The sequence below is a fragment of the Panthera tigris genome, chromosome C2 (assembly GCF_018350195.1).
Source record: "Panthera tigris isolate Pti1 chromosome C2, P.tigris_Pti1_mat1.1, whole genome shotgun sequence".
In the NCBI taxonomy this organism is placed as follows: Eukaryota; Metazoa; Chordata; class Mammalia; order Carnivora; family Felidae; genus Panthera; species Panthera tigris.
The window spans coordinates 65,737,556-65,757,057 of record NC_056668.1 but is presented as its reverse complement, the minus strand read 5'-3'; the positions used below and the strand labels follow the sequence as shown (position 1 = coordinate 65,757,057).

The window sequence follows — 19,502 nt, the reverse complement described above, 5'->3', positions numbered from 1 at the left end:
CATGGAGGGGCACTCGGGTGGCTCCATCCATTGAGCATCTGACTATTGATTTCGGCTCAGGTCATGATCCCAAGGTTGTGGGATCAAGTCCCATTTCAGGCTCCATGATCAGTATGTGGAGTCTGCTTAGGATTCTCTCTCCTTCTCTGCCCCCTCCCCACTCATGATCTCTCTCTCTCTCTCTCAAGTTAAAAAAAAAAATAGTCCGTAGAAAACAGTGTGAGACAAATGCACTCTTTGGTCAGTGTACACCATTGGAATTAGCAAAAAATCCAATAAATAAATCCATATATATGTAAAGATCAACAGGAAAAACAAGTATTCCAGCAAATTACTTCATGAAGATTTGCCAAAGAGAGAATGAAAATATAGATGTTTCAAATGTTTCTCATCATCTCATATTGGCTACATTCTGCTTCAATAATGAAAGAAACCAAGAACTGATTTGTTGTGAGCAACTAAAGAAAGCGCTACTAGAAAAGATACATTCTAAAGAATAAATGTCTTCTTGAGTGAAAGTATTTTCTGCAAGAACTGTGTGAGTGAAGGTGCAGAGGAATGGCTTCTTTGAATGCACAGAAGCATTCAGGTAAAGTTTCACTGCTATGCTCACACATGAAATCCTTTGCTGCACCATTCACAACTGAGCTACTGCAACACACCCCTGGACCAGAGCTGTAAAGCATGCTACAGGAAGATCCTGATGTGGTTAATTTTATAAATTGTATTTATATGTTATATGTTTATAACATATAGCAGATTATATGTAATACTTAGAAGTGATATGGGAAGTGAAATGATATGGGATATGGGATATGAAAAAAATATTTTAGACCACACTGAGGCTCACAGACTATCTTGGAACAGACACGGTAAATGTTGAACTTGAAAACAAATATTTGACATAAAACAGCACTTCCAAATTTGTTGTCTTTTTGTGTGATAAGCAGAATGCTAGCTATTCGATTTTTTTTAATCCATACACAATCTACCACTTCAAGGAAATTTTGTGATGCTAATAATGAGTGAGAATGTAATTGCTTTTGTTTTAAATGTCTATTTATTTATTTTGAGAGAAAGAGAGAGACAGAGAGAGAGAGAGGATCAGAGAGAGAGAGAACAGCAGGGAAGGGACAGAGAGAAGGAGAATGAGAATCCCAAGCAGGCTCTGCACTGTCAGCACAGAGCCCCACATGGGTCTCAATCTCATGAGCCATGAGATCATGACCTGAGCTGAAATCAAGAGTCTGATGCTGAACTGACTGAGCCACCCAGGACCCTAGTAATAGTTTTTAAAAATAAACTTGTGCTATGGAGAAAATATTCTGAAATTGGATATTCAGAAATGTTTTATCATTAGGTGAATTTGTTGTCTAAAACAGTAAAGATGCGCATCCATAAAAACTCTTTTTTTTTAATTTTTTTTTTAACGTTTATTTATTTTTGAGACAGAGAGAGACAGAGCATGAACGGGAGAGGGGCAGAGAGAGAGGGAGACACAGAACCGGAAGCAGGCTCCAGGCTCTGGTCCATCAGCCCAGAGCCCGACGTGGGGCTCAAACTCAGGGACCGCGAGATCGTGACCTGAGCTGAAGTCGGACGCTTAACCGACTGAGCCACCCAGGCGCCCCCATAAAAACTCTTATATATGCACAATTTAACAACTTCAACAGGGGTGCCTGGGTAGCTCAGTCTGTGAAGTGTCCAACTCAGTTTTCGTTCAGGTCGTGATCTCATGGTTAGTGGGATGAAGATCCGCATCCGGCTCCACCTCTCTCAGGAGCCTCCTTGGGATCCTTTCTCTCCCTCTCTCTGCCCTCCCACCACGCTCATGAGTGCCCACGTTCTCTCTCCCTCAAAATAAATAAATGTACATTAAAAAAAGAAATACATAAATAAATGAAAAATTTCAACCGAGATTTCCAGTCTGTTCAAAAATCTTCCGACAAAGAGTTCCAGGGGTTTATTTACTTATTTGTGAAAAATAGAGGGAAATTTTCTAAAGGACTGAATTGAGTATTGCATATCTTCAGATATCACCAGAAACAAAAAGGTACATATTTGTCTTATATTCTGGATAGTTTCTGAAGTTCTTGTCAATCTTAAGTTTTAAAAAAAATTTTTTTTTTAATATTTATTTACTTTTGAGAGAAAGAGAGAGACAGAGTGTGAACGGGGGAGGGGCAGAGAGAGAGGGAGACACAGAATCCAAAGCAGGCTCCAGGCTGTCAGCACAGAGCTTGACATGGGGCTCGAACTCATGAACCATGAGACCATGATCTGAGCTGAAGTCAGATGCTTAACTGAGCCACCAGGCATCTCCTAAGTATTTTTAACAGATATCTCAAAGCATACTTAGTATGAAGTTATTACCAGTAATAATGAATGTGAATCCATATTTCAAATAGCCTTATTTTTACTTCTGAGTTTGTTGACTGACTGATTGTCAGATTTGATCAGGTTATTGTTTTTACCTTGTTTATGTGGAAGACAGCTCTTCTCATATGTAGCAAACATGTCAGCTCTGCCCTTTTCTTATTAATAGGAAAAAGCTTTATCCTCAATTTATGGTTGCAAAGCCAAAATGTTTTTAATCTAGTTTAATTAAAACTGAATAGTATAATATGTAAATCCATTTAAGTGGGCACACTGCAGTGTATTACAATATGTTAAAAGGAACTAGCTGCTGTCAGTCCCTTTATGTAGGAGAACGCCCACTCTCCTCATGGCACTTGGCAATGGAGTATAACTCATGACTGTCTGACATATGGATTAAATATGGGTGCCAGAGTCTATCTATTTGTTTGCAAAGTCAATTTCTATTTTTGGATTAGAAATAAGTAAAAATAGAAGTTCTAGTATTCTTTTCTCATGCTCTCTGGGGACCCTACACCCCACTTAGGAGAGTACTGGTTTCATAATGTGGGTTGGTGATTTGTTGCTGCGGTGGACATTATTTGGCTAGTTCCAGCATTCAATTCCTTCTTTTCCTGACATTAGCCTGATTTTCTTTTGGGTCAGTCCTCGTTGCCTTAAGCCTATCAGCCCAGCCCAGCCTCCCAGTCATAGTGATCAGCATGAGGATATCAAGAAACTGAACTACACTTTAAAAAGCATGAATTCTAGGACTTTTGTAGCAGCTCCCAAAAGAGGCTTTCTCCTTCATCCAGATGGTGAGATCCAAGGGGCCAGCTCTATAGCCAGTTTACCACCCTCAGAGCATAGACAGGAACTCCAAGGAGCCACTCTGTGAAACCCAGGGATGGAATAAGATTGTTTTAAGGTAAAAGAGAGAAATGGCAAGATATTGGATCCTTAATGACCTTATTTGAGTTCCTGGATGAAATCCTTCCTGAAGCTTAACCTACCCCCTGGATCTCTCAGCTATATGGCTAATAAATTCCATTTAGTTGCATAAGTCTTTTATTTAAGTTAGCTTCTCTATTACCGGCAACCAAAAAAATTCCTCACTGATATAATTGTCAACTTCTCCATACAGTTTGTTTTGTTGTTACTATTTTGGTTTTTGTTTGTTTGTTTGTTTGTTCATTGTAGAGAGTTACATTAACCATGTATTGTAGCACAGAATTATCATCAGTACCTGCAAGGACCTTCTATTGAATTACTCCCTTAGTAGCACACAATACTTATACACTTAGCTCTGAGGCACAATTATAAGTAATTTACACATATTAACACATTTAATCTGTACAATCACCCTATGGAATCAGTACCATTATTATCCCCATTTTACAAATGGGGAAACTGAGATGCAGAGAGAGTACATAACTTGCCCGGGGTTACACAGTAAGTAGTAAAGCCAAGATTTACTACCAATGTACATTTGAACCAAGACAATGTGGCTTCGAAACCCATGCTCTTAATCACAACAATACACCAGAAAGACTGCACTACCCACATGCTAACATTTAGCATTGTTCAACTTTCTAATTTTTGCCTCTGTGATGATTGTAAAGTAACATCTATCACTTAATGTATAACTTAGACGAATTACTTAAACCGTCTTTGTCTCAATTTCCTTACCTGTGAAATGAGGTAATAAAATAATAATGATTTCATAGGATTGTTGTGCAGTTTAAATAATACCAGTAATTTTGAGCATCTTTTTTCTACTTGTTGGCTATTTGAGATTCCTGGTTTGGGAACTGCCTGTTCATAACCTCTGCCCATTTCAAACTGAGTTTCCAATCTTTTCCTTACTGATTTGCACGAGTGTGTATGTATGTGAATGTATATGTATATGTATATGTATATGCATTTGTATATGTGTATGTATATGAATATGTAATGTATATGTACATTTCAGTTATGAGTTCCATGTCAGTTTTAGATACTGAATATCTCTTTCTAATCTTTCATTTTTTCTATAGTGCTGTTGATTGAACAGGAATTTGTAATTTTGATACAATGAAATCCATCGATTGTGCCCCAAACATGGAGAGGTTAAAGATATGAAAAAAAAAAAAAAAACCCTGTTTATGCCCTAAGCATCTTAAAATCTAGCTGGAGAATCAAGAACAATAACCACACGAACAAGTGTTAAACATCGTATAACAGTATGCAATGAAATGCCAAGTTGTAAGGCTATATAACCAACTTTTAACCTTGGAAAAATAAACAAATGTTTCTGTGCTTCAGTTTCCTTATTTGGAAAATGGAAGCAATAAAAAATACCTTTCAGTTTGTTGTGATAATTAAATGAGACATGTTGAATGGCTCAGTAGTACCTAGTATACAGTACCAACCGCAGCTCAGATACAAAGCAGATCAATGAAATAATAACGGCTACCATCCATAGAGGTCTACTACCTGCCAGGCACTTTCTATAACACACGGCATTTGCGTTGCTATCTGTCAGAGAAAGAAACCTCGATTGCTAGATTCCAAGAGCTTAAGTAATTTGAGGTCACACAGCTAGTAAGTGGTAGTCACCGCATAGAAAGCCAGGCTTGTTAGACCTCAAACCTCATATGCTCTCCCCTATGCCAAATTATTGTACGAAATGGTGCTAAAGAAGCAAAGAAACTTCACTTGGGTCCTGGGGAGAGAGAGACAGACTTTGACTTTGAAAAGACACAAGGAGAAGGAGAGGAAAGGAGATCATGCCAGATTCTGAGGGGATGCAGTGCCTGTGCAAGGATAAAAAGTATTGTGAGTTATTAGAGGGCCAAAACCTTTTACACTGCAGTTCCCTTCAATCCTAGCACAGAGACCAGGACAGAGGGTGGGGAGACATCTATTCCCTACATCTCCTATTTCCATACCAAGGAAGCAGGAATGAGTTATCTGGTGAGCTTCAAAGAGGAATGATATATGTGTCGCCGTGACCCCTCAAGTTGGGGGAGCTGGCCTGTCCTAGAAATCATGTGTTTTCTGCTTTTCCAGAAACTGTAAAACTGGAGTCAATTTTACAAAAGCAGTTTTTCACTAGAGGGGACTCTCTGCATGTCTGGCCTTCTATCAATCATTGAGGGGGTGTGGGGGACAGGTCTGGCTTCCCAAGGTTACACAAGAAAATTGTCCAATTCTGCTTATGACTGCCAGGTACTAAGAGAGCTGTTTAACATATTTTATTTAATTCTGGGGTGAAGTACATGCAGGTCCATTGTCCTGGCAGATCTAAAGGCATGGCCACCATTCTAGTGCCTGCCCGGGACAAAGTTGATATTTTCCTCCCTTCAGTCGGACTCCAGTGGCTACCTCAATGGATTGTGAACCTGTATGGGGAATATGGGTGTTATCTGAAACCCCCTAAAACCACAACAGTAGGCTCTCAACAAGCCATGGTAGAAGAAAGAATATGAAAAGTTCAGAGGACAATGAGAATACTGGCCTGATTCCAGCAAAGGGAGTATAAGAAGTAGTTGAAGTAAGGTTACATAAATAGGTTGGTCCCACTAATGGAAGACCTACATGGAAGAGAGAGAGCTTGGATGCGATGTGGGTGAAGAGCGCTGAGAGTTTCTGAGGAGGGGAAGAGCCTAAGGAGGACAGAGTTTAAATCAGGTAGTGAAAATATGGCAATGCATTGCAGTGGAGACTAGGAGAGGAGAGCCTGGAGCTGGAAAGCAACCAGAGGTGGTTTCCAGATTTCCCCAGAGAGGGAAGAGGAGGTCTGGCCTAGGGAAGTGGCAATGTGAGTGGCAGTAAAGAGATGCACGTGAGATCTCAAAGGGAAAACTGCCAGATCTCGGGGGAAACCGGGGTCTGGGAAGAGGGGAAACGTTTGGATGGCGCTGCTCTGAAACAGATAGATGAGCAGGCCTGGTTACTGATAGGAAGTGGGGCTCAGCCTTCGGCACGTTAAAGCTGAGGCGTCAAGTGGATTTGCTTCTCAGCACCAGGGACACCAGACACAAGGTAGGAAAGGGGCCGCAGCTAGGAGTTTGGGGAGTCAACACCTTCAAGGAGGCAGTGTACATTTGAAGGCCCTTCGGAAGAAGTTGGTGGAGATGGTAAGTATGAACAGGGAGGGGACTTGGGATGACAGGGCTGGGAACAAGGACACAGGTGTGGGAGCAAGGGGAGGGGGGCGGAGAAGAGGAGGGGGACACCACTCCTGGACCAGAGGGGAGGACGGGATGAGGCTGCTGGCAAACGCTGGATTAAGGATCTTTTTAGCAGAGCAGGGCGGCTGCCACCTCTCCCCCAGGAAATCCACAGTTGAACCCAAAGCAGCCTTCCCCAGGCTGACCGTGTTCTGGGCCCTGCGCCCACTTCCTCGCACTCTCTCTGCCTGCCGCGAGTCCCTGGTCCCCGGGCCCGTAAGGGTCCCTCCGCACCTCTGGCTCTCTCTCCATCAGTCGTGGGGCGGGGGGAGAGGGGGCGGCTCCGGCTCCCCAGGCCGCAGGGCGCCTTTTCCTCCAGGTTCCCGCCCTGGAACCGGCCGTGAGCCCTCCGCAGCACCGCCCACCTGGCCACCGCCGCAGCCCGCGCCCACGGCCCGCCAGAGCTGCCGCAAGCCTACAGCCCCTCCCGGGGGTGGGGTTTCGGCCCCCCACCCCTCTCCGCCTTTGTTACAGCTTCCCCCCGGACGCCCCCTCTCTGCCTCTGCCCCCACGCCCTGGGGGCCAGAGGGAGAGGGGTTCGGGTGGCGCCGGGACGCACGCGGGCTCCCCAGAGCGAGGGGCGGGGAGGACGGAGCGGAGCCGGGAGCCGCGAGCCGCGGGGGCAGCTGCTGCAGAAGGGGAGGAGAATGGGGAGGAGCTGGGGGGCAGGCAGTCGGGGAAGGAGGGGTCTTAAGGGGCGGCGAGCGCAGGTCGGATTTCCTCCGAGGCTGCCGATCGGCGGAGCTCCCACCTTCCCTTAGAGCTCGCTGCAGCCGCCCTGCCCCGCGCCCTCCGGAGACCGGGACCAGACCATGGTGAGAGCTGGGCGCGCGGCGCGGCGCGGGGCGCAGTGGCCCGACCCCTCCGGGCGCCCGAGGGTGGACGGGCGGAGGGGGAGACTCTGCGGGACCCGGAGAAGTTTCCGGGGTGGGCGCGGGGCCCGGCGCCTTCAGCCTCGCTCTTCTCTCTTCCGCAGATGTGGACACGCTGGCTCGCGCTCGCGCTGGTGGCGGTCGCCTGGGTCCACGCCGAGGTAGGTGAGCGGCCGAGGAGGTCCGAACTCGGGATCCGGGGCCACTTGGGTGTGCGCGCCTGGCGGGCGGGGAGTGCGTCTTGGGGATGTTCTCCCGGGGTGGGACTGGGAGTTTCCATGCGTGGGGTGAGGGGGGCGCTCCGAGCAGAAATGCTACTTAACGAAACTTAAACCTCCAAATCAGGAAAAGTAGTTTGGGCCGTAAGCGGGAGCCCCACCGCGGCTAATATGGAGGGAGAGTGGGGAGGGGGGAGAGAGGACGAGCTGGGTGGATTGGGACGGAGGCGGCGACAAGAGCAGCAGCCGAGTTCAAAAAGGCGCCTTTGAGTTCTTTCCTTCACTTAAAAGGAAATTGAGAATAGTTGGGGGCTTTTTGCTTCCAAGGCTGACTCCTTGGGGAAAGGGGCGGGGGGAGTCTCCAGAGATTCTTCTTTTAGGGCGGAGAGCCCTTTTTTTTTTAAATCTTTTTTATAAAGTAAGTTCATGATTACCAGCATTTTTTTTTTTTCTTTCTTTGTAAAGTCCTCTCGGATTTTGTGTTCATATCAGGGCTATATAACGGCCTTTAAAAGTCTCAATTTTCCCTTAATCCAGCGTTGCGCAAGTGTAAGAGATCCATTGCTCTGCTCTTTGGGGGCTCCGCGTTTCCAGTCAAAGTATTTCAGCACTTTTTTGGTAATGTTTTCCTTTCAACTCCAGTGACCTTCCTGAGACACTACAAACAAACCAACAAACCCTTCACTCACAAGCCCCTCCATTAACTCAAAGGTTTATGGACAGAAAATAAACAATTCCAAATTCCCTGGGCTCTAGTCTCTCAAACAGTGAGGTCAGAAACCAAACATTTGATAATTATGGCAGGAAATGTGGAAGGAATTAAAAAGCATGAGGGAGAAGAAATGGAATGTACATTACAAAAGAAATAGCTCCCTGGTGGGTGGTTATTCTCCCTCTTTGAATTTTTTTCTTCATATTACAGTTTAGCCCCACCCTTAGCATCATAACTTGAGTCTGCCCAGAAAAAAATCATAAAAGTATGCAAGGTCTTCATGATTAAAAAAAAAAAATACACATACATTAAACTCTCACTTAATTTTCTATACTTGCACTGGAAACCCAAGCTGTTTTTACTCACAATGAAATAACAAACAAACAAACAAACAAAAAAAAAATAGCTCCTGTTTACTGGATATCTACTTTGTGTTATAATAAAACCCCATTTTAATGATGGGAAAACTGAGTCAGAGGTTACATAATTTATCCAGTGCCCTAAGTTGTTAGATGGTAGGGATAGGGATTTGAACCCAGATAGTCTGGCATCATACCCCAGGTTCTTAACCTCTATCCCACAAAAGGAGTTCATGTTTGGTGTGCCTCTTACACAGCACACATTGGGCTACATGCATCATTTCTTTTAAATCTTCCCCAACCTTAATAAGGTCATCGTTGTTAACCCTATTTTATAGAGGAGGAATCAGGTTTAGGAGATTAGGTAACCTACTCAAGGTCACATGGCTAGTTATTTCTGAAGAAGGATCTAAATCCAGTTCCCTCAATGTTTGGGGGCCCATCTTGAACACCAGATCTGCTTCTCCTGCATTTTGTCTTCCAGGGTTTGAATTTGAGGGAGGATCTGTCTTCACTGGCTGATTTAACCCTAGTTAAGGAACACCCTTCCATCCCTGCTGTGGCCCTCAAAAGGCAGCTGCAGCCCAATGATGGATGAAGTGAATCCCTGGTTGGTTTTATGGCCAGGCTTAGAATTGCCAGTTAGTGTGTGAAATCATTCAGTGAACTGGAATGCAGATGTGAGGTATGATGAGGCTGTTGGTTCCCAGACCACAAGACTGAAGGCTGAAGGCTGTGTGGCCCAAGGTCCAGGATCTATTCTAGGCAGCCTGTGCTACACCCCTCCCCCTCAGGAACATTGCAAGGCAAAGCTTTGCTCTCATAGGAAGCTCCCCCAGCAGCAATTTCCTGCTTGAGGTGGAAGAGCAAAGAGTACTCCCGCCAAATTCCCAGCTAAAATCAAGAAGTGCTGAGGCATGAAAACTGAGAGTTGGTGCAGAAAGCAGGCTGTGAACTCGGTACCTGAGCAGTGAGGAGTAAGTATGATCCAGTTTGCATTTCTTGGCTCCAGACTCTTAAGGATTATTTTTTAATCAATCCAATCTCTTGATGTCTGGCCTGAGTAACACATGGCAAGTTTTTAACCTGTGTTTAATAATAATATACCTTTAATTATTAATAAAAAGGTAAAATAACCCTAGCAATTTATTTATTATTTTAAGCATTTTACTGTGTAATTCTGCTTGCAATAGAATTTTTTTCCTTGCTAGCTATAACAACATATAGCAAACATATAGCAAATTAATGATATTTACAGCCTTTGTTGACATGAATCCACTTTAGTAGACTTTAGGGCTAACATTGTACACATATTGTTGAATTTTTAAAAAATGACATTTAGAAAATAAACTTAGTTTCTTGGTGCTTTTTGGTTTAATACAAGTATAATTATTCAACTCAACATATATTTTTTTTAAATGTGATTACCTTACAAATCATATTGATATTACAAAAAGCCAAGCCTTTGCAGTAGTAGACCTCCAGAACTAGAGGTGTCCCAGATTTGGGAAAAGGTGGTTGTCATCATTATTAATGCCAGTCTATAAATCCTGTTTGGCTAGATTCAAGAAACTATTAACAAATCTCATTAAGGAAAGTGTTATATTTTGAATGTTTTCCATGGTTTCTTACTTGGCACCACTTTTTTTTTTTTATTGCTTCCTCTCATTCTTACTTTCTTCTTGTCTTAATACCCTTATTCCTTTTAGCAGCCTCCCACAAAATTCTGCCCCATCCACATGAGCTCACTTCTGAGCTTCTTTTTATTTCTGTTTGAGGGGATGGTGGGGAGTGTGGCACAAGTCTGTTGAAGACTATACATTAACATCTGTATGGATGAGGAATGGGGGGGATGGGTCGAAGCAGCTTGAGGGAGTGCTTCAACTGACAATTACACAGCTACCCCTTTTTTAGATTCTGTTGAGAGGGGGCTGTGTGGGCTCATTCATTCCTCCTCACCCATCCCCCTCCCACTGAGAATTCTAACAGTTCAGAGAGGTGTTGATGGAGACTGGGAAAGTTTGACAATCCAGGCATTAGGTCATGTGCCCTTGACTCTGAATAGGTGGGTCTGAGTCTAACATGGCAGGCTGGAGGGAGTCCTGTGGCCCAACTGCCTGCTCCTGAAAGACAGCCTTAGTGAGCACCTAAGCACACTTCCACTCTGTGTGTTTATGGTGGTTATCTCTGCTTGCACTCTGATTGCCAGCATTCCAGGTCTATAAATTCATCATGATAAGTCACATGTACGGGGGACTCATTCACAGATCAGAATGCTCATTTCAGTAGGGAAAAACTTGACCCATGAACTGCGAGTATATCACTTAAGATAATAGTAAAAATAATAACAATTACACAGATGGATGAGAAGATTATTAGGTCATTGTCCCTCTGATGCCAGATTTCTCATTTACACCCTATTATCAAAATGCAAGTTAATCAACCACCAGGGGTTTTATTGGCTGATGTGGGATCTCCTCTGTATCCTTCAGAATTATCCTAATGGTGGATTTAGGGAGGCCTACAGTCTGGCCCACATCCTCTGACTGCTTCTTGGAGCTGCAGCAGAACTACGATTTTAATATCCATCTTGCACATTAAGCACTAAAATAATATCTTGTTTCCTTATTCATTGGCAAATAAACTACTTGCTGTGATTCTAAAGACCACTATTGGAAATTAGACTGTTAAAACATAGCAGGGACTCTGCTTGAATAGTCAAAACAGATGGGCAAGCACCCTGCAAACTGAGCCCCTGGCCACCGAAAATGTCTTTAGAAGGAGGACATATTCATTTCCCATAGAGGTCCCTGGATTGGGTGATGGAAAGCGCGAGTCCCTTCCCAGGCTCAGAGGAGCTAACTGGGGAGGAACTGTGAGGTGGAGATCAGGAGGCATGGGCTGCAGTGGATGTAATGTCCCAGAGAAGAAAATAAAGTCTTCAAAGTCAGTGAGTTAGAATGATGTGTTTCTAGGAGAATAGAGAAAGTAAAGGATGGACTGTAAATACCAGTGGTCGCATATCATGAATTGAAAATGTCAGTATTTGTTTTCCTACTCTTCAAGTAACCGGACATCGAGACAGAATTTCTAGCAGCCACAAATAGAATTAACATAATGACACCAGATATTGTAGGGTTGAAAAATACCTTACACTTAGATGGATTCATTTTGTAAAGCCAGGTTTTTAATGTCCTATAGGTCAAATGCATAATTTTCTGTAAGGTGCCATCTCCTGGTGCCTGTAACTTTGGCGTGGGGGCGGGGGGCGGGGGGCGGTTCTCTAGGGTTGAGTCATCGACAGCATGGGTCTTCTCTTCACAGGGCCCATCAGGCAGTATCCCCACAGGCCAAGCATGCCCTACACACAGGGCCGAGTCATGCATAAAGTGCAAGACATGGTCTCTGCCCTCATTACAGTCTAATGATGGGCCAGATGCCTTAAACTGTGGCAGTTGTAATATTATTATAACTATATGATGAACAAGTATCTGTACAATTATAATTATTGCTTTTTTATATTAGCATAGGGCTTCCCTTGATTTTTAAAGTATTTTTACATTAGCACAATGCACAAATCTTTAACGTAGAGTTTGATGAACTCTTACATCTGGATATACCCATATAGCTAGGACCCAATCAAGGCTGAGGAAGTTGGTGCAGAGAGGAGGCTGTGAACTCCTGGTGTGTGGAAGCAGTTACAATGAAAAAAGTGAGGAGTAGATACGATCAGAGTTACATTTTATCACTCAGGGATCATCATTTAATTAGTGTACTCTCTTCATGTCTGGCCCAGTAACATTTGGCAAGCTTTTAACTTATGTTTCAACAATAAACCTTTAATAAGTAATGAAAAAGTAAATTAACCCTCTCCATATGATGATTGCAATTTGGATATTATTTTAAGCATTTTAGCTTATCGTTAGCAGTGTTTATAGCAGAAAATTGATTTTCTTGTTAACTATAAGGACATATAGCAAACACAGTTAAATACAGTCTTTTTTAACATTAATCCATTTTAGCAGACTTTGGATCAGCTTTAGGGGAGCTGACTTGACTATTTTGTAGATGGATATTCCAGGGCTCAATATAATCTACACTGAGAAACTAAATCAAGGAAAGAAACTCAAATAGTTCTTTTTGATCACTTTGCCCTGGCCATTATTACTTTTAAAGGGACTACATAAGATGTCTATTACATTATTTATGATGGCTAATACTTAAAATTTACTACATATCCAACAGTAGGGGAAGAGTTAAGAGTTAACAACAATATGTGCCACTAAAAGTTATGTTTACAAAAATTTTTAAAGCTCTGGCAAATGATTGTGATTTAATTTAAAAAGCAGAACGCCCTCCACTCTGTGCCTTATTCTCACAACTGTGTACAGAGAAGTGTAACAAAATCTTAAAATCCATCTTGAGGATTCTTGTGATCCCTTTCCTTTTTTCAGGAGGAATTTACCATCCTAATATATGCTCTTTTATTTAAATAAACATGTTGAGCTATTTTCTGATAAAATATGAAAAGATAATATGCTCATAAAAAGCTTAGAGAATATGGAAAAGATGAGAACAAACAATAAAATCAACCATAATTCCACCACCTAAAGATAAATCAGCCCTGCATCCCTTCTTTCAGAGAAACTATCAAAATCAATCAACAAATGTATGTGGTGAGCCTACTAAACACTGTAGGCAATAAAAATAAGTATGAGGTAACACTACGAGATAAACGGCATGCAGTAATGGGACAAGCATGGCAAACACATCACCACTACCCCCTCCTTTCCCCATGACAGACATTGCTAATCAATCATAGGATTCTGTCCTTCTGAGTCTGGAGGAGGGTTGAAAATCCTCAGCAATGTTCTGGGTAGCCACTAGCAATTAGTCTGCATGTGAGATAAAAGATATTTGCCACTACTTCTGGAAAAGTCTATCCAATCTGACAAACACTGGTATATCTTTAAACAAAATTAAGGTGATTAAAAGGCAGAGTTCAGGACTATGTGAAACAAAGACAACATGGGGTAATAGGTGGTATGACTAGGGTAGCGAATAAATGAAATCACACACACACACACACACACACACACACACAGCACTTTATTCCTGGCCCAAGCTTTTAACTTCTTTAGACAAATTCCAACACCTTAAAGTGAGCCAAACCCTCTAATGTTGGCCATCAACAAGAATATGATAATGAGAATTTTCTTGGCTGTTCTGATGGAGTAAACAGTTGTTCTTGCTAAGGCTCTCTAAGAGCTGCTGCTGTCATAGATAACAGTTCCTGCATTAGCAGCCATCTGGCAGTAACTTGCTAATAGAAAGCTCTTTGGGTAGTTGGAGTACAAAATATATCCTATAAATCTGCATTTTCTGCTGTGGTTGGAGGATTTCAATGAAATCTTTCACAGACTTTTTATGTGCTCATTTGGAAGCCATCACCAATAAGCCATTCCCAGGATTAAGTCTGAAATTTATGACCCTTCAAATGTTCCCTGAATAATCCTGGACACTATTTTTGACCAGCTAAACTGTTGCCAAAACAAGTCGTGTGACACATGGCAAAAACCATGACATGTTGCAGGCTCATTTATACATATGTGTGTCATGGGATATTGGCTTGAATTGATAGAAAGAAAGTGGCTCTTTGTCTTTACTTTTTATGTCATTCAAGACTTAAAATTTTTGTGTCTGAGGCAAAATTTGTCTTTTCTGCACAGTCTTTCATTCTGCCCTTTGGTGATAGTCAATGAGTATAAATTATTGATCTACTGAAGTTCCAGACATTATCCCAATCCCTTTGCACATATGCTGCTATTGAGAATAGTGTGGAACTAAAAGGCAATACCATGGAGGTCCCTGTTCTGAAGGAGTCACTACCACCATAGCTCCTGTGCAGCTCAAAAGGACCTGGCCAAATTTAGGGCCCAGATTTATGGCTCTCACAGAAATTTTCACTCCCTTCCTCACCTCTTGCTGCTGGTTCAGAAAACCCTGAAATGCGGCATAGGGATGGATGCCTTCTCAGAACTTGAGAGACTCCACTTGAGTTGCTGGTCCCATTTTCAGCCTGTCTACCTTGACCACTCAACCAACCTATCCAGAAGGTGGCAGCTTTTTGTGTGGAAATTGTGTCTGTTCACGGAGGGCTGATGCTTTTCTCTTGTTTCCCATATTCAGGTCACTCAACCCTTCCACTGAGTTCCTTCATTCTCTTCTCTTGTTTGCCATATCTGGGTGTTTCCAAGTTTTATCTTTTACACAGACCCTGTTACAAGCACCTTCTCATTATTAAGAAAGATGTTATAAAATAATGAGAGTCCTTGACTTCAAAGTCTTGCTCCACCCCTTTCTTGATGATGTTACCTTTTTTAAGCCACCTACTGTCTCTGACTTGCAGCTTCAGTTAAGAGCAAGGGCTTTGGGTAATGGGCTGGGTTTGAATTCTGCCCTTGTCTAGCTTTGAGGCTTTGTGCAAGTAACTTAACCTCCCTGAGCTTATTTTCCTCATCTGTAAAATGGGAATAATGGCCATCTCTCTGTCTTTCTAACCAATGGAAACTGGAAAAGGTTTCCTCTACTCATGAAACATAGTCAACATGAAACACAAGAAAGTGCCTCTTAGCAGCCCCTAGTAGGCACTGAGAAAGAATGTTTTTGACTCTGTAATGACTTCAACAAGAGAATTCTCAACTTACATACTAACATCTACTAGGCATTGTGTGTATTTGTACAACCTGTGTGCTGGCTCAGGCTGTTACTATGTTTATCCTTGAGAGGAGGTGTAGCATAATGGTTAAGTGCTAAGACCTTGGAGCTAGATTACCCAAATTTAAATCCTAGCACTACCATTACTAGCCCTGTGATCTTGAGAAACTTGCTTAACCTCTCTGGGCCTGTATCCTTATCTATAAAAAGGGCATACTACAGGGTATTTACTCCATAGGTTACTTGTGAGAATTGAATGAGTTATTACATGTAAAGCAGTTAGAAGAGTGGCTCAGCACATAAGAGTACAGTGTTAGCTATTATTATCATCCTAGTGGTATCTATTGGAAGAGCTCCAAAACCCATGGGGTGTGGGTGTAGGTGTGCACATGCACGTCCGTGGCTTACGGAACTCTCCTTGCCTCTTTTACTCTCCAGAGATTAAGGATCACCTTTTTAAATGACACCTGGATGGCTCAGTCAGTTGAATGTCTGACTCTTGATTTCAGCATTTTCTTGAGATCAAGCCTCATGTAGGATTCCACGCTGAATGTCCAGACTGCTTGGGATTCTTTTTTTCTCTTCCTCTCTGTTCTCCCTCTTTCTCAAAAAAAAAAAAAAAAAAGACAACTAGGCTATGGATATTTATTTCAGTGGAGGCTTTGACGCCCAGAATTCATATCAGAACTCTTGCTTCTACTGAGCCAATCTTGCTTTCAAACTTCTAGATACTGTCAGTTCTATGAAGTCAGAACCTTATCATTCCTGCAGAAAGAGAATTAGGTCCTCGTTGAGCCCCTCCCATTGCACAGGCAGTGGGCTGTGCAAAGTAGCATAAGTTCTCCCTAAAGACAGTAAATGAGGGAGAGAACCAAAAAGGGAAAAAGAGGGAGAAAAAGCAAAGAAAAGAGGGTATAAAGTTCTTGGAGGAGCGCCTGAGTGGTTCAGTTGGTTAAGCCTCTGACCAGCTCAGGTCATGATCTCACAGTTCATGGGGTTGAGCCCTGCATTGGGCTCTGTGCTGACAGCTCAGAGGCTGGAGCCTGCTTCAGATTCTGTGTCTTCCTCTCTCTCTGCCCCTCCTCTGCTCTCTCTCTCTCTCTCTCTCTCTCTCTCAAAAATAAATAAACATTTAAATAAAGAGCTAGCTAGCTAGCTCTTGGAATTTTTCCACATTCAGTTTTTCTCTCCCCTCTGTCTCTCCTTCTTAGATACGGAGGTGGCCACCGGATATCTTGGGTTTTTTGGGGGGGATGGTCATTTTTGTCTATTCTTGCTGTCGTCCCCATAGCATGCCTGTTACTGGGCCATAAGTTCTAAATTTGGGATTTGGAACATATGATCACGCAAAGGAGTAGAACCCTTTGCTTTCACTGTTTGAAAAATAAATACTCTCAAAGACAGGGTAGGGAAGTATGCCTGGAGCAGGCTGGGATTTGTCCCTCTGGGAACCAAGGCAACGCTCTGGGTGTTTGGCACACAAACCTTGAGTCCTCCGCTGGGTACTGCTGTGTCTGGTGGCCAGCCCTGACTGCACCCTCACATGGCCACTGATCCCAGGCCCCAGAGCCAGGTCTTTGTTGCTCCCCGTGCTGCCCCTTGCTCTCCTCTGTGTCTTTCCCTTCTCCCTTCTTGTCTCTCTCAGCTTCCTCCTCCACCATTGAAGAGAGGTCATCCTGGAGTGTTGGTGCCACATTAGGAGCTGCCAACACTCCCCCCTCCCCCCCGGACCACCAGGTTCACATCTATGTGGAGAAAAAGCTCCCCAAAGTTTTCACACAGTATTTTGCTTCACCCGTTTAGGATCAAGTAAAATTTCACAAAGTTAACTCAAGGAATGAAAGTAAGAACTATCACAAACCTGTTCTCTGTCAGGCACTAAGTTAGTGCTGGTGACTAAGACATAGACCCTGTTCCTAAGGGGCCTGCAGTCCAGTGAGGGAGGGAGACAGGAGCAGAGGCTCAGAGTGATCCGGTGTGGTAAGTGCCAGGACAGGCCTGAGAACCCACGCCAGCACTGGGGGGTCTGGGAAGGCCTCCAAGAGGCCTCCACAATCTGCGCCCTGAAAAATGAGTACTAGCCAGACAACAGCAGGAGGAGAAGACAAGAGCCTTCTCGTATTTAATTCTCACAACCTGAGAAGTTACTACAATCTTCATTTTAGCAATGAAGAAACCCAAGCTGAGAGGATACAGTTGGTTACTCAAAATCAGCCACCTAGTAAAAAGTAAAGCCAGGATACAAACCCAGACTTCAGCTCTCAAAGCAAAGGCTGTGTGTTCCAGGCCCATTGTGTCTTATTTCTGAAAGTGACTTTGAAAACAACCCCCCCCAAAAAATGACCAGGCCTAGTCATTTTGGCCACATAGATAGGCATCTGATCTCAACTTGGTTCAGGTTCAGCTGCTTCTCTGACATTACAGCACTTGCAGCTTTGTGTTCAGTGACTCAGGGGATGTTTGAAGGCAGTTTTTTTGTCCTTCGGATGCATTCACATCTTCGGATGCATTCAGATGTTCCACATTGAGTAAGACCAGATTGAAAGACAGCTCTAAAAAAACTCCAGCTGAGTTGTTGTGTATGGTTGTTCAGACTGTCTACTGTACCAGTGCAGCTGGCCAAGGGGACCACTGGGGCTGACTGCATCCTGCACTCAGTGAGCCCTGGCATGGAGCTTGTCTGTCCACCCAGACGACGGGCGCCTTCTTTCCAACTGAGACACAGAGTTCCCCAAACCCAACATTTTCTCTCAGATATGTGATGCTTATTGGACCACGGTGGCCATTTCTCCGTCTGTACTTTTATACATTGATATCATTCAGAGTCTTCTAAACTTTTCATAATAGGCCTCCATCAAAAGCCAGTTCTGTATTTTTGTGGGTTTTCCTCATGGATTTAGCTAATACAAATAGAAATGTAAAAAACCTGTTCTTTTGCGCCCACAAATGTGCTACGTTGGGCTGTTGCCCAACTCCATCTAGTTTGGGAACTGTGATTCCCCAGGAATTAGGAAAAGCATTCCTAGCTTCTCCCTGATTGCTGGATTAACACAACCTCCCTCAGCCCACAGCTGAATTCCAGCCCTGAGGAAGAAATGTCTTATTAGACTGAGCGAACTCCCAGCCTGGAGCCTGTCAGAGGCGGTGTCATGTGTTTGCATTAGCTGAACAAAAAGCAAGCAGGCTTTCTGGCCTCACTCCCCCTCCTCCCGCACCCCCCTCTGGAGGGGCCGGTTAAAGTCTAGACAGTGTCTGCTTGGCACTATGCCTTTTTAGCACAATCTGCACGGTTCTGCAGCTCTCGCTTGGGTTGCCTTTCCTCACTCACTTCCCCAGTTTTCTTGGTCGGCCTCAAACTGTCTCGGGGAGACTGGCATGAGCCGCACACATAAGAAGCAAGTGAGTGAATTTATGAGACCATCAGGTTTCAGCTGTCTGGAGAGGTTCGCAGTTGAGGAAGTACCAGCAGTGCTGGCTGAAGCTGTGTCTGAGCTTACAGAGATCCCTGATGTGAGCTGGCTTCAAACAAGCCTCCGCTTCTTGGCCAGACATGGGCTGGAGTGAACAACCCACGACAGACAGTGGCACCCAGGTTTTGAGCCTCTTGCCTTCCGTTGGTAGTATGAACTTGGGCAAGTCACCGGCCGCCTCATCTTGAAAATACGGGGGTTAGAGCAGGTGAGCTCTGGAACCCAGCCCAGAAATCCTATCCATAGGAAAGGAGGCAGACATGTTAGGTTGGATTGTCAAAATTCTCTTAATGGAGTTAGGATATTTGATTAGCTCTTGTCTTAATTGATGATCCCGAGGAGGAGCGGTTTGAAAAGAGAAGCTGGCCCAGGAGTGGGAAAAGAGTGACTAAAAGCAGTTGGCATTTTGTGTGTCTTACTGTCTCCTGCGTATATGGAGTGCAATATAAATAGTACAGCATGTGGCACCCAAGCAGTCTGCATGCCCAGGAATCCCAAATGCTGTTTACTCTATAGAAAGGAACCACTTGATTTTCCACTTCAGAAACCAGCTGCTCAACAACACTGGGCAAGAAATGAAGGATG

General features: G+C 43.6%; 1 protein-coding gene and 1 long non-coding RNA gene across 3 annotated transcripts in view; one reads left to right on the top strand and one right to left on the bottom strand.

Moving 5' to 3' along the window:
* Window positions 1–5,576: 5,576 nt before the first annotated feature.
* LOC122230732 lies at window positions 5,577–6,971 on the bottom strand. Its single transcript, XR_006207797.1, has 2 exons — window positions 6,716–6,971; window positions 5,577–5,738 (listed from the first exon to the last, which is right to left on the bottom strand). It is a non-coding gene; the product is annotated as an uncharacterized LOC122230732 (long non-coding RNA).
* Window positions 6,972–7,243: 272 nt separating this feature from the next.
* The window catches only part of FSTL1 (follistatin like 1), a 51,758-nt gene continuing 39,499 nt past the window's right edge, over window positions 7,244–19,502 (top strand). Inside the window, exons 1-2 of one of the 2 annotated variants that reach the window (XM_042956285.1) lie at window positions 7,244–7,384; window positions 7,546–7,602. In XM_042956285.1, the coding sequence (XP_042812219.1) occupies window positions 7,382–7,384; window positions 7,546–7,602 (60 nt within the window). In that variant the 5' untranslated portion in view covers window positions 7,244–7,381. The remainder of the gene's footprint in view (window positions 7,385–7,545; window positions 7,603–19,502) is intronic. The other variant, XM_042956286.1, reaches the window with a different exon arrangement.